We start from the raw sequence: 14,978 nt of genomic DNA, 5'->3' as shown, positions 1-14,978 counted from the left end.
GACAGCCTGCAAACAAGAAATGACTCGGCAACCACTCAATTGTCTCCCGGCGGCTGTAGGTTCTTCACAATTAGCTGGGCGCCTATTCTAGTACAGGGATCATTAAAAATTTTTCATATAAAATCCTAGCTATTATCTAAATTAAAAAGCACCTTTTGCATGTAGGCCTTTCAAATTTAAGAAATTTGTCAATCAAAAATAAAAAATTTATTTATTTTTATTAGGTCCGGTTTGGTTTTTTTTAGATATTTTATAAAACAAATAATCCGAATAAATGTATTTAAAAAAAATTACATTTCATACATTTTATAGAAATATTAATTTTAAAATTCTTGAAAATATAAATTTTTAGGATTTGCTAAATATTTAATTTTTTAGAGCATTATTGCATTGATTTATTGTCATCTTTTGACAAATATTTTTGAAATCCAATTAACTCCATATATGTTTTTCTTTTTTAAAATTAATTTATTTGTGTATATCCAATTTGGTACGCATAATATGTTTTAATTAGCAAACCTACTTTCCTTAAACTTACATGGGTTTGATGGGGTTTCTGTGTGTGTGACCTACTTTTCTTAAACTTACGTGGGTTTGATGGGGTTTCTGTGTGCGTGCGTGCGTGTGTGTGTGTGTGTGAAATTTTAAGTTATTAGTGGTGATTACATAGCCTACCAAGTAACCATGACAAATTGAAATAAAAAAGATAATTTTTCTTGTAGTATATCTATTGATATAGTAAATATTATTGTTGGATTATCAGTATATATGATTTGAATAATTTATAAGAAAGTATGTAAAATTATTTGTAAAAATCAATAATATTAAATAAGCAACTGTAAAAAGCTTCTAGTCACAAAAAAAGTGTAATAGTGACAAATTAATCATTTCGACACTAATAATATATTAATAGTGTCAATTTAATTGTGCTAAATACTAAATCATCACAATTATAATTGTATTTTTTTAAAAAAATCATTACAATTGATCAAAACAACAGTATCAATTAAATGTTTTGTTTAAAAAAACCAATATTAGGATCAAACTGATAGTGTCAATTAATTGTTTTTATCACAAAAAACCTGATCTTTAACTCTTATTATAGCAAAAAGAAAATTTTGTTGTTATAGTCAATCTTTATTTTGACCAAATATTATGTTAAAACAACAATGCCGAATTAAGTTTAACTAAAAGTCATATTCTTTGTCACTGTATTTATCATGGATTTAACAATATAATATAATATTTCATTTTAAACGTTTATCATAATTTTGTGGCACCATGTATTGCTTTTATGCCAAATGCCATAAAAATTTTGGCACATTTGATTTATTTCGTGTCTAATGGCATAACAAATTTGGGAACGATTTTATTCCATGCCAAATTGCTGTTTTCTTGCAGTGATGTGGTAAGAGATCCATGACATATATATAAGCGGGAATTATTGAACTAATTGAAACATCTCTAATTATAACTTCATATAATTATAATGCAACTGAGAGATTTCAATCTTTTTTAACTCAAACTCTTCCTTTAATTAGACCACTCTAAACGTCATGTTATCCTCAGAATTCATATATATTAAAACCTAAACTAGCAACAGTAATGTAAACACAATTTTTAAGGAAAAATGTAAACACAATTTATTCAACGAAATATATAGTTTGAGATTTCATATATATAATTATAATTAAGCCATCTCCAAATATACAAACAAGTTAATTATTCAAACTCTACCATCACCGCGCTACTACATAACACTGGCCTCATTTGTTATTGAATTTTCAAATTCACACACAAAAGATTCCTAAATACTTATACGTACGTATGCAAAAGCTAACTCTGAGAACCAGAACAAATTTTCTTCAATCTCTGCACATACTTTAATTACAGCATCAAAACCACTTCCAGTATTATCTGCAACCTAAATTATAACATGAACAAGCAAAACAAAAACATATCACATATAAATATAATATATATATGAATAAAATTAAAAACTGAAAATGACTAATTAGGTTACCGAACAATGTATGGTACTCATGCAAGGCATTGCGCCCGGAGACAAAGCTTGCATTTACGATCTCTATCCCTTCTTCCTCGAGCACCAGGAGAGCCTCGGAAAAAGTCAAAAAGCCTCCCTGGAGACTTAGAAGTAGCATAGATAATCCAGAGCCCAAGTCTTGAACCTCCACGTCAATTGTTATGTTCCCTTGTCGTTTGTTGGCTTGTTCCTTCAGAGCCACTCAAACATTCTTTCTTCTCCATCTTCTCCACCTTCATTTTAAGCTCTTTGATATACTTCACAGCTTCATCTAATCTCTCCGGTAGTGCTATCATTTTCTGTTTCATCATCAAAATTAATAACAACTTAAAATATTCAATATTCATCACATTGTTTTTATGCATGCATGCATGTTATAAGTCTATATGTGTGTATACATATATATATATATATATATATGAACATATTAAACCTTGGTGTTTGGTGAGTAATTAGGGAGGAGGGAATCAAGGTTGGATAAGAGAAGCTTCATATAGTCCCTTCTATTCTTCTCCACTATCTTTCTTTCAAGCTTCGGTGCAGCCTTGGAATTCTTCATCTCTAGTTCACTCTCTCTTTCAAGTTCAAGGAAACAAATGAGGTATATATAATTAGAAAAAGTCAATGAAGTTGGTAATCGTCTATTCAGCTTGAACAGTAGACTCCGCGTATAGACGTACGTGTGGGCCGATCTTCATGCTGGAAATTAAGCTTGACATGCCAACTTGGCTTGAGGTATTGTTGGACGGTTTGGACCTGGACAAGAAATCCCTTTCACTTTTTCGGAATAATAATCACTACATCTAGAAACTAGAAATTATTCGTGGACTTGGACATGGGCCTCACATCACATGGTAGCGTTTCTTTTCATACAACCCCCTGAGATAATGCGTATTTACATAAATATCCCAAATGTTTATTAAGTATTTAAAAGTTAATTTTTCAAAAAAAAATTTATTAAGCAATATTAGACTTGTTTGGACTATGACAATGGACAAAATATTCACTTTCATGCAAGAGATTGGGTGTTCAAATTCCACTAAATATATGGTAATTATAAGGATGAGTAAGGAATCAATGTGCATAAGATGCTATAAAATCTTTAGTATGGGAGTAGACTTACAATCTAATTTTTGATGTAAGAGCGCATCTGAATATTGCGTTTGTTGCATTTGTTGCATTTGTTAAAAAAAAATTAATAACACTATGATTCTAGAGTTATACCTCTTGAATTCATCAATCACCTCATCTATTGGTTTTCATCCCCTTTTTTTCAAAACTTATGTTATACATTAATACATGTCCCACTTTATTCTTAGTAAAAAAATTAATCTATGCCAAACCTCGACACTAAATTCAATCAAATACTTTCCAAAATTGAAATAAACTTGCTTTGTAAGAGAAATAAATTATCAACCTCGTGTAAAATTGAGTGGTGTTGGTCCTAAACCAAACTATTTTTCATTTTTTATTAAATATTTTATTTTAACCATTATTTAATTTAAACATTATTTTAAATTTTATTATTATTAATTTTAACTTACTCTTAATTACCTCTAATGAATAAAAGTTTTTTTTCAAATGGGAAGCCGCACTTTCACTTTGTATCTTTTATCTTTTGAGTTCCGTGGTGTTATGAGATTCTTTAGGGACGTTTCAATCCCTTAGGTAGTTTTCAAAGTTGGGGTCCCATATACTGAACCCTAACTTTTGACCAAACTGCCCTCACACATTTTCACATCTAATTACCATTAAGTTTTGGGTATTATATACTAATGAGTAAGTAATAGGGGTGTATTCGAGCAAAGCCAAATACTATATATTTTGGCATATTATATGTGTATTTTGGTATTGTATATTATGTATTTTAGGTATTATATACTCTATATTTTGGGTATTATACTGTTTATTTTGGTATTATATACTATTGTCTAAGTAACAGGGGTGTATTCAAGCCGAGCCAAATATTGTGTATTTTGGTATATTCTATACTATATATTTTGGTATTATATACTAATGTATAACTAACAAGGGTGTATTCGAGCCGAGCCAAATACTATGTATATTGGTATATTATATATTGTGTACTTTGGTATTATATACTGTATATTTTGAGTATTATATACTATTGTGCAAGTAACATGGGTGTATTTGAGTCGAGCCGAATACTATGTATTTTGGTATATTATATATTGTATATTTTGGTATTATATATAGTGTATTTTGGGTATTATATACTGTGTATTTTTGTATTATATACTAATGTGGCTTGAATCGTGCCTAATATGTTGTTTTGTTTTAATGTTAAAATTAATGACAAGGTTGTTTATAAGTAAAATAACATAAAGGTATTTATATCATTATGTAGAAAAGTCCTTATGAATGTGTTTGTATACCAAACAAAAAATATTACTTTTTAACTAATTTAAGCAAATTTTTTAATGTATAAAAAAACTTTGTAAAGAATCACCTTTTCATTAGTTAAATTTCATCACAATATTCCGAAGGTCACATTTAAAGTCAAGAGACAAGAGATGTTTGGACGCCATACTTTTAGATTTCAAGCGTGTTTGACACTCGTGCGTCAAACCATGAAAACCTTAATTAAACGAGATTCACTGACACTACGTTTGGATTGAGGGAGTGATCCCCAAGGCATGGGGATTACTCCCACTATTGGTGCATACCCATGTTTGGGTATGCACCAAAAGAAGTGGGACCAGGTTTGTGGAGGGGTTTCATCCCCCCACAACCTGGAACCAGCAAACCCCCCAATTTTGGGGGATTGATAAACCCTGATAACAAAATTACCAATATGCCCTCTAAAAATAAAAAAATTACACCTTTTATATAAAATAAAAAAATTATTACAGCCCTAATTCCTCCTTTCGGTTGCTTCTTCCTCTTGCCTCATCGTCCACACAACCGTCCAAATCTCTCGTCCGCCTACCCTCGCTGCCGCATTAAAGACTAGTGGTGAAATTCTTCTCCCAGAGAAGCTCAACAAGGTAAGATTTCGTTCTCTTTCTTTGGTTCATCATGAATTATTTATTTTATGCATGGTTCTTGATGGTTGGATCTTCGGACTCCTTCACCATAGCCACACTCTCACCCGAAACCCTTCTTCTCCACCTCCTATTCTCCTTCTCTTTTTTCTTTTCATCTTCTCAATGTTTGGAGAATTAGGGCCAGTGGTATTTGAAAGAGTTGGAATGGATTCAAAGTAGGAGGAAGAAGAGGAGGGAGAAAAATGAGGGGGTGGAGTTGGAGAAGAAAGATGGGACTGAGAGGGAAAGAGGAAATGAAGAAGAAGAGAGACAGAGGAGCGAGAGGTTCTAGCAAAAAGATATCATATCTCCATTCATTATCGTTGCTATATAGGGATGTTACATAGGTGTAACAAACTTATCAGAAAAATAACAAACTACGATCATTTGGCATTTCATCAAATATCTCCTATGCCAAGACACACTCTAAAGAAATAACAGACCCCTTAACAACTTCATAGCCCTTAATTACAATCATAACAACTTTATTAATGAATTATACTAATCATGCAACTCATAACAAAATCGGTGAACATGGTATGCTTTGTCTTCTGAATTGGGCGTGAACTTCTCCTGGCTTTCACCGAGTCTTCATTAGTTGGTTCCTGTGCAACATAAGTGAATTGCATTTCAGTGGAAAAGTAGTAAAGAAAATGGAGTTGGAAGTTAGGGAAGTGAGAGAAGTTGAGAAAAAAGGTGGAAAAGGAGTAATATTGCTGGTAAGTTGTGGGAAATTGTATGGGCATGTAGTTGGAGTTGTTTTTAATGGTCTTTGCTTTAAGATGAAGATGAAGATGATGTTAGTGTATGCTGACTTTTAAAAAAAATAGTGACTATGATAAGGTTAGATGTTAGTACTAATTAATTTTGGCTTGTTAGTCAAATACATAAATGGTGCAATCATTATGAGGTTGGAAATTGCTTTAAAAAAAAACCATGCTTCTACTTGTTTTTTCTCTTAATATTTGTGTATATTTAAAAGAGGAGAACGTCTGGCACATGCTTGCTGTTTACTTCAATATAATTGATGTAAATTGTCTTTATTTGTTTTGTTTTCACTACACCAAAGTAGTGCTTTCGGGGCACTTTTATACCGGCGTTTTCCATAAACGCCGGCAATGCAGCACATGTTATGGCGTTTTTTGATCAAAACGCCGGGTAGTTTGCTTCGCGGGCTAAGAAAAACTTGGGCGCGCGAAATTTTTTTTGTCACGGCGTTTATATCTTATAAACGCCGGGAATATTATTGATAAAGACGATGTTTATGTATTAAACGCCGGGAGGTTCATTTTCTAGGTAAGTAAAAAAAAAGAAAAAAAAATTGTTGGCGGCGTTTAAGTTTATAAACGCCGGGATATATGTTTACAAAATCTCCAGCGTTCTCTGTTTGTCTCTCTCTCTCTCTCTCTCTCTCTCTCTCTCTCTCTCTCTTTAAACTCCAAGTGTGTCTGGCGTCCTGGAGAGCATTGGCCCTTGATTATCTCCCTGATCCGTGAGGTTTTGCACCCTGATCGTTGTCTTCCTCGCAGGCCTTGGTCCCTGATTGTGCGTTTTTTAGGTATTTTTTGTTTTGTGGGTTCGCATGATGTAATTTGTTTATCTTTCAGTAATTCGTGCTAAATCCTTGCTAAATCATTGTACTGGCACATTTTCTTTCAGCTCCACAAGGATTGTTTTGATTTGGAGGGGCAGTTGATTGCCAGTTGCGGATCTCCTTAAGAGTCTCAGGTTCTATCCGGTGAGCTTTGGTTTTGGGTATTCATTTTCATTGGAATATTTTGCGTTAGGTTTTTGATGCGATTTTGGTGTGATTTTAAGGAATAAGGAGGATCTCCAGCTAGGACCTATACTTGAGCCGCCCTCCCCCTCATTTGAAAAAAAGATCATTTGATCTCAAGTTCTTCAGGTACTTTATGTACAAACTCATGCATCCAGCTGCTAATTTTTCCTAAGAAATTTATTCTTTTGGCAGATTGATTGTTATATTTATACTAAGAAATTTATCGGATGTTTTGATTGAAACATCTGATAAATTTCTTAGGAAACTATTTTATTGTCAAATTATAGATGAAAGGGGAACAAGTTATATTTTGATGCCTTGATTTCAAATTTTAGAAAAGATTAGAAAAATTGGACATTTTTTTATGTAGCAATTGATTTGAATCCATTGTTGTGTCACCCTGAAGAGTTGTTGATGATTGGTGAACTCGTGCTCCATTGGTTTATGTATGGTTGAATTTTGAATAGGATTGGGACTAAGAAATGTAATGACTATCTTCAAATGCATTCTGAGACAACAAGCATGTATGACAAAAAAAGGGTGAGAAAAAAATCTTTTTCTGCTTTTAGGGTATAGCATAAAAACCCCGCTTGGCGTGAGAGCTTGAGCGTTCAGTTGTGTGCTTTTTCTTGACATCATCAAATGCAAGTTTGATGGCCTTCTTTGTGAGATTTCTTTCACTTGTACTAGTAGTTCTTTGCTGTGTTTCCATGGCTGTGGCTTAGGTTAAGTGATGTGGATGTATGAAATAAAGAACTAATGAATACCCAGGCATGCAAGATTTCAAGTAAACTAGATGATGTTGGATATATTCCATAGTAGCTATGAATGGCGATGCTAATGTGAGCAAATGATTGTAAATTTTCCCATTCAAGTACAACCTCTTCGTCATAGTTGATGGCATGGGTCGTATGTAGGATTCAGAAAAACTTGGGGTTGCTAGTAGAAAGCAACAAAAATATACACACACTTGTGGATCAAAGAGTTTCGCGAGAAAGGAAAAAGAAATGGTATGTAACTATAAACTTTTTATGTTTGTCATTCAAACTAATTTTGTGTTCAATTTTTTGTAGGAGGTTAGCACAGGAAGAAAAGTAGGTCGGATAGAACTTTTTAAAGCAACCCATACGAAGAAGGATGGGTCTCACATGAATGCGGAAACCGAACAAATTATGGTAATTATAAGTATGTTTTTAGTGTTCTTTAATCAGTTTACAATTTGTTTTAAAGCATATTATTTCTTTTAAAAATTGTTTGTTGATATAGGAGTCGGCAAATGAGAAGTTAGTTGGATGCCAAACAATAGATGAGGATATGCAAATGGTTGAGAGTGAAATTTTAACACAAGTTATTGGAAAAGAACGATGTGGCCGAGTGAGAGGCGTTGGGTTAGGTCCAACACCTAAAAAATATTATGGAGGCTTGACAACCCGAAAGTCTATCGACTCAAACATTCAATCAAGTGAACTTGTTGACCGACTTCATCAAATGGAACAAGAAATGCAAAAAATGAAAGACGAGCGTATGCAAGAACGAGCTCAAGTAGAACAACAAAATACTCAATACAATGCTCTACTTACCTTTCTACAAAATCAGTTTCCTGGCGTTTCTATTCCCGGAATTAACAATATTGGTTCATCCTCACAGTCGCAGGTATTTTAACATTGCACGAATTATTTTGGTTATGCCTAGCTAGGTCCATCTACTAATGATTTTATTTTATTTGCAGGATAACCCTTCTGCAGATTCTTAAGTAATGGTGTTGGTGATGCTTGGAGGTCTGTAGTCATTTATATATGTGTTATGCAATGACTTTATGTGGAACAAGAACAAGAATAACAGACATTGATATTAGTTAATTTGGTGTTCATGAAACTTATTGTCTTATGATTGGAATCTCTAAAATGTGACTTGGTGTTGGAATTAATGTGGATTAATATTAGAAATCATCAACTATTGTATATGGTTAATGGTTTGTGTGTAAACAGGTATATATGTGAGTGTTATAATACCAATGTTTATTCCAGGTATTTCAGTGGAATCAATAGAAAATGCCCAGGAAAAAAAATGTGAATTGTTGCAAAAATCATACAATTCTGGTATAATTGTTCGCGGCGTTTCTATAATAAACGCCGCTAATGAAATAATAATAAAAAAATCACAGAATTCAGAAATCTCGCGGCACTTTCAAATATTATCGCCAGGATAACACTGATAGGTGAGCGGTGTTTTACTATATAGACGCCGCTGTGTGCGCTAACAATTATCTCTGTTGATGTTGATATCGTCACCGCAATACTATGGGCGCTTATTGGTATAAACGCCGCTACTATGGCGGCGATTTAAATGTTAAACACCGGTAAGATCCCGACGAATGTATCACCGGCATTTTGGCTGGCGTTTTGTAAAAGCGCCGGTAGTGTAGTTAGCGGCCCTTATAAACGCCGGTAAATTAAAAAATAAACGCCGCAAAAAGTCTACTTTGGTGTAGTGTTTGTTTGGTTTTTTTTATATGGCTTTAATAATTCTCTTGAAACAAAAAGTATTTTTGAATTATTATATTTGCTATCTCCTAGTTGTTGTCATGGAAGAATAAAATGAACATGAAAAACAAAAGGCCCAAATACATATGTTTGCTAAGTCTGTTTAATAACTGTAATATAAATTACATATATGTATATAGAATGTGACCCAATTTATGGATGTCAAAATTAACATACTTTTTAATTCCTATTTTAGAGATGGACATTGAGAATATGGATGAATTTGAAGAACTACAGCTATATGCAATGCATATGTGCTTCCTCTTCGTAGTAAAGATCGTAATCATTGCATCCGCAATAAAGCAACGCACTCTTAGAAATAACCGGATTGAACAAGAGCTTGAGTCATCATCCATTAGGCGTTGCAAACAATATGACTACCTACATCGCGTGGTTTATGATAGTGATGTTAAATGCATTGATAAACTGCGTATGGATCGACGTAGTTTTCATAGACTATGCCAACTACTAACTACGACCGGTGGGTTACGAGGCACAAGAAATGTTATGATTGAAGAGATGATTGCGATGTTCTTGAATATCATAGCACATCATGTGAAAAATAGGATAATTAAATTTGATTTCGTCCGGTCTGGAGAAACAGTTAGTAGACATTTTCATGCGGTTTTGAGGTCAATTATTCTTTGTCACGGCGTCCTACTAAAGAAAGCCGAACCAATCCCTAATTATCGCGTGTTGTTTGTTACATAACTTTATTAGAAGAGAGATGGCTGAAGATCCTATAGAAGATGAACTAGAGGATTTAACTCTAGAAGAGGGCATGCAAAATGAGGACCAACAACATTGCAGTCATTAATCCAACGGATGAGTGGACTCAGTTTAGGCGTGACATGGCTATAAATATGTTTAACTTGTGGCAATAAAGTTAATTTTGTTATTTGATAGTATGTAATGTGTGTTGCTTATCGAACTTCTATTTTTATTTTTTGTAACCGTGTGTTACTTTTATTTGATACTGTGTAATTCTGGTTTTGTTTATGTAATCATGTGGTAATGTTTTACATTAATATTTTCATTGAGTTTGGTGTGGTTTATCTAAATTGGAATATCTATTACTTCTCAAATTAATTAAATAATTCAATGGAAAAGTATGTTTGGATGAATATTATGTTGACTGGATTTGAAGCAAATGATAGACATGACATGTAAAAATTATATATGCATAGGAATGATTTGTTACATAGCATTAACTTATTATTCTATTTAAATATATATTATATGGTTAGTAAGGTATGAATTCAAATAATGTATTGTCTTCCTATTTTTGTTTGGTATGGATTCAGATTCACAAGTAGGACGCCGGGGACAAAATAAACACTACTGGAGAGCGGATGAAGACAAAGCTCTCATTGAAGCCTTAGTGGAACTATCAACAAATCCTATGTGGCGAGCCGAGAATGGGTTTCGCAATGGTTATCTTGTTCAAATGGAGAGAATGATAAAAGATAAGCTTCCACAAAGCACTTTAAAAGCCTCGCCCAATATCGAGTCACGTGTGAAGTTATTAAGGAAGCAAACTACCGCAATTGCTGATATACTACAAATGAGTGGCTTCATTTGGAATTATGAAAAGGCCACTATTGAGTGCGAGAAAAGTGCATATGATGAATATGTTAATGTATGTATAAATGCATTTGGTAATTTTTGAGAGATATGCTCATAATATTATTAACTTAATTATTTTTCAATTGGTACACAGAATCATAAAGAAGCAGCTGGCCTCTACGGAAAATCTTTCCCTTTTTCAATGACTTGGCACCCGTATTCACCAAAGATAGGGCACACGGCAATGCAAGAGAAGATATTGGCGATGATGCGGAGCAATATGCACATGAAAGCATTAATTTGGATGAAGACACTGGTTTCTCTCAAACTCCAGATGATCAATTTACCATACCCATAGAAGAACCTAATGCAAATCCTTCACCTATGGCTTCAGAGGCTAGTACATCAAAAACACGTCGAAAAAGGAAAAGCATTGAGAAAGACCCCGCTATGGATTCAATTTCTAAAAATTTTAAATTTCATAGAAATAGTAGGACCAGGATTTCAATCAATGACTGAAGTAGCTGTCGTTAGAAAAGCTTCTCGTGAGGAGCATGAAGAGAGGCGACAATTACTACGTCAAATACTTCCAATGGTTGAAGGGCTTTCCATTCATGAAATGATGTTTATTTTGCAGGTTTTACCAAAATATGAAGATGAACTTAAGACTTTTATGGAGTTACCGGGCAACATGAAGCTGTCTTTTTGGCATGTACTTCTAGCAAGATTGGGATATAGCCCACCTACAATGTGAATTATATTAGTGAAGATTTCATGTTAAGTTTAGTGTTGAAATTTCTATGGACTTTATATATGTTGTAATGTCTTCGTTCTAATTCATGCTTTTGTAAGAACTTGTTATATTGATGTACTGGATTTTTATGTGTCACCTTGTAATGTATTACCAGATTTTATGTATTATATTTTGAATGTCAGGCATACTTTGGTTTGTTGATTTTATTGGATGTCAGGTATATATTTTATGTGTCACCTTGTTATTTTGAATGTGAATTATACTTTGGTTTGTTGATTTAATTGGATGTCAGGTATTCTTTAAGATCACAAGTTATTTGTGAGCTTGAGTTTTTGTTTATGTAATTAAGGAAATGAGAAGCTTGTATCGCAATGTAAATCATATGCTTGTAAACCAGTTTGTGCCTTGGTTGCTTTCAGTAATAAATAAAAAAAAAACATGATTCATTTTTGGTGTTTTGGGTGTCTCCATTGTAGAACAATTTTGATCTTTGATATTGTTTTACTTTTTCATTTCCTTTATTTATGTTTTGTTGGACAAATTACATGAAGTAATTTTTTTTTATGAATTATTGTCAATTTTGGTTTAATTGCATGTTGTATTGGATGATAATGTGTGTTCTATGGTATACTGCATATATTTGTGTCATTGCTCATGTATCATTGAATTTTTATTTATTTATATATTTATTTGAGTGATTGTTATGTTGCCAAATGTTTCTCAAATATAATAATTATAAAAATTAAATTTGATAAATGGATTAATTATTTTAATAATTATAATAAGAACATATAATAATTAAATTAGATTTTATTTAAAATATTTAAATATAATAATTAAAATGAATAATTTTGTTTAAATTATTTTGTAAATTAAAAAAATTAGTTATATTTAAATATAATTAACTATTATATGTAATATCATTTATTTACATTAAAGGGTATAAAGGTAATTTTACAAGATTTCTCTTTCTTACTTTTTTTTCATACCCACTTTTTATTCCTTCCAACCAAACACTATCTTCATTCCTATCCCCATACTTTTATTCCTATCCCCAATCTCCATCCAGCATTTCCATTCCCATTCCCATGCCTATTCCGTGAACCAAACGGAGGGTGAATGTTTCAAATGCATTATTCATGCACATGCTATATGTACACATATGCCAATGGAACTTTTACAAGCTTCTAATCAGGCATGCTTTCTCGTAATTTGGGGCCATCAAATTGATTGAAGTATGACTAATCAAAATATGAATGCACGACAAATGCGTGTGTCACTGTCACCAAGGGCTACTCTGTTGGCGGGTTTAATGTGTTATTATAGCAATGAGATTCTCACACTAATGAAATGTAAAATACAATATGTCTAGGAATGAAATTTTTTACAAAATAAAATAAAAATAAAATGAAATTTTTAGATGAAATATAATTAAAAATGCAAATCAAATTTAATACATACTACAATAAATTATATTTTTTTAGTGATAATCAAATTAATTACTAAAATTAATAATTTTAGTCAATAATATCAATAGTGATCAATTTTGGATGCTGCCCCTCTTTCCACAAGTATCTCCATAGTAAATACAACAATGCCCACTTTAGAAATATAGTTACAATTATACAATAAATTGAAAATTTTGTAGCCAAATTGTTGCTACTAAAAAACATTAGTATTTATAATAAAACTATATTGTCACAAAAACCTTATTATTTTTGATAATTTTATTGACACAAAAAAAATTCAAAAAAGTGGCTGATAAAGTAGTCACAATAGTTTACTTTATCATAAAATCATTGTTGACAATAAAATAATTTAGAGAAAATTATTTATTAGTCTTTGCAAATTTTCAAATATCCCTTGTAGTCCCTCTGACATTTTAATTTCCCTAGTAGTTCCTTATTTTTTAGTTTACTTATTTTTCAGTCCCTGTATTAGTTTATTTTATTTAAAAATCCAATTTTGCCATGCTTACAAAATGTACTTCCCGTTTATTAAGTATATTTTTTATTTAACATTGTGTGTTTACGTGTAACTACATAAGTTTTCATTTAAAATATAACATTTTTGTATACTACTTGTTTTTTATTTTTAATATCTTAGTTTTTTGTTTAATATTTTGTGTTTTCATTTAAAATCACTGAGGGGCATTTCTGACAAAAGTATTGAAAAATAAGCTATCATATGGTGTTAAGAAAAAAAGGACTTTTTGGGGATATGAAATAGTCTAGGGATTTTTTGATCAAGTGAGAAAGATGGAGGGATGATACGAACAAATAAAATAGTGACAAATTTTTTTTGTCAAAATTAATATTTTTATTAGTAATTAGCACTTCATCACTGATAGGGACGCAAGTATCCTTGCCAATCATGTAATAAAGTGCTCAAAATCGGGGTATCGATCCACAAGAAAGATTAAGAGTATTAGTACTAGTCCAAATCTCGAAAACTAGCCTAATAAAGGTCGTGATGTGTGCGAGCACACTAAGTAACAAGAGAAAAGGAAAAACAATTAAAAGAGGTAGATAAACCAAGGGGAAATGGGATGCTTGGGCATAGTATCCCTCTAGAATTTGTTAAGTTCAGGACAAAGGTTGTATAACTGTACAATCCTATTAAACCGAAAGAAATCCTAAAATATACTAAATCCCTCTTGCAAGGGCTATTATTAGGAACTGATTCAGTACAATGCTGATACGAACACCCCACAGTCCCATTGTATTCTATGAAATCTCAATATGGATTAACAAGAATTTCTAAAATAGATAATATATTTTAAATCAATAATGTAAGTCTCAAGCTGATTATCAAGAATAAGAAGTTCAGTTTCAGAAAACTCCAATAGATAAAAATGAGTAAGGCGAATTAGTTTTCCCTTATGGAAAGCAGCTTGCGAAGAGATTATCCCTAATCCCATACAGAATAGAAATGTGATTTCTCTAAAAAATATATTCACTACTATTGCAAAGAGCATGGAAATCACTTGTTAATTCACTATAGAGTATTGAGGGAGGAGAACTCTTGACTCTAAAGCACTTCATCGTTAGGCTTACTCACAATCCCTTTCCAATGGTGGCATATTTATGCTAGGTGGGTATTTTTACTCATTACAAAGCACATCATATATGAGAACTAGGGCTTTCACCTCGTTAGCAATCAAGCCATACAAAACATGTAATTGGATTCAAATAATATGGATTGCAATTAATAAACAATTAAAGCAACAAGATTCACAACCAAT

General features: G+C 32.2%; 2 protein-coding genes across 2 annotated transcripts in view; one reads left to right on the top strand and one right to left on the bottom strand.

Annotated features, from left to right (window-relative positions):
• Nucleotides 1-1,951: 1,951 nt before the first annotated feature.
• LOC120281008 (transcription factor bHLH162-like) lies at nucleotides 1,952-2,603 on the bottom strand. Its single transcript, XM_039287962.1, has 2 exons — nucleotides 2,478-2,603; nucleotides 1,952-2,343 (listed from the first exon to the last, which is right to left on the bottom strand). The coding sequence occupies exons 1-2, from the start codon at nucleotides 2,601-2,603 to the stop codon at nucleotides 2,197-2,199; spliced, it is 273 nt and encodes a 90-aa protein (XP_039143896.1). The 3' UTR covers nucleotides 1,952-2,196.
• A 3,900-nt stretch (nucleotides 2,604-6,503) lies between these two features.
• Nucleotides 6,504-14,978, top strand: part of LOC120280967 (serine/threonine-protein phosphatase 5) — a 29,070-nt gene continuing 20,595 nt past the window's right edge. The window contains exon 1 of the mRNA XM_039287930.1: nucleotides 6,504-6,522. The gene's annotated coding sequence lies outside the window, so the exon portion shown is untranslated. The remainder of the gene's footprint in view (nucleotides 6,523-14,978) is intronic.

Source organism: Dioscorea cayenensis, chromosome 17, assembly GCF_009730915.1.
Source record: "Dioscorea cayenensis subsp. rotundata cultivar TDr96_F1 chromosome 17, TDr96_F1_v2_PseudoChromosome.rev07_lg8_w22 25.fasta, whole genome shotgun sequence".
NCBI lineage: Eukaryota > Viridiplantae > Streptophyta > Magnoliopsida > Dioscoreales > Dioscoreaceae > Dioscorea > Dioscorea cayenensis.
The sequence above is the reverse complement of the archived record's forward strand: the minus strand, read 5'-3'. Positions and strand labels throughout refer to the sequence as shown.

What these genes read in the sequence shown, in the direction of transcription:
- LOC120281008 (XM_039287962.1), bottom strand. Translation starts at nt 2,603, where the DNA reads ATGAAGAATTCCAAGGCTGCACCGAAGCTTGAAAGAAAGATAGTGGAG. An exon ending in ATTACTCACCAAACACCAAG is followed by an intron (nt 2,344 to 2,477) that starts GTTTAATATGTT and finishes ATGATGAAACAG; the next exon opens with AAAATGATAGCACTACCGGA.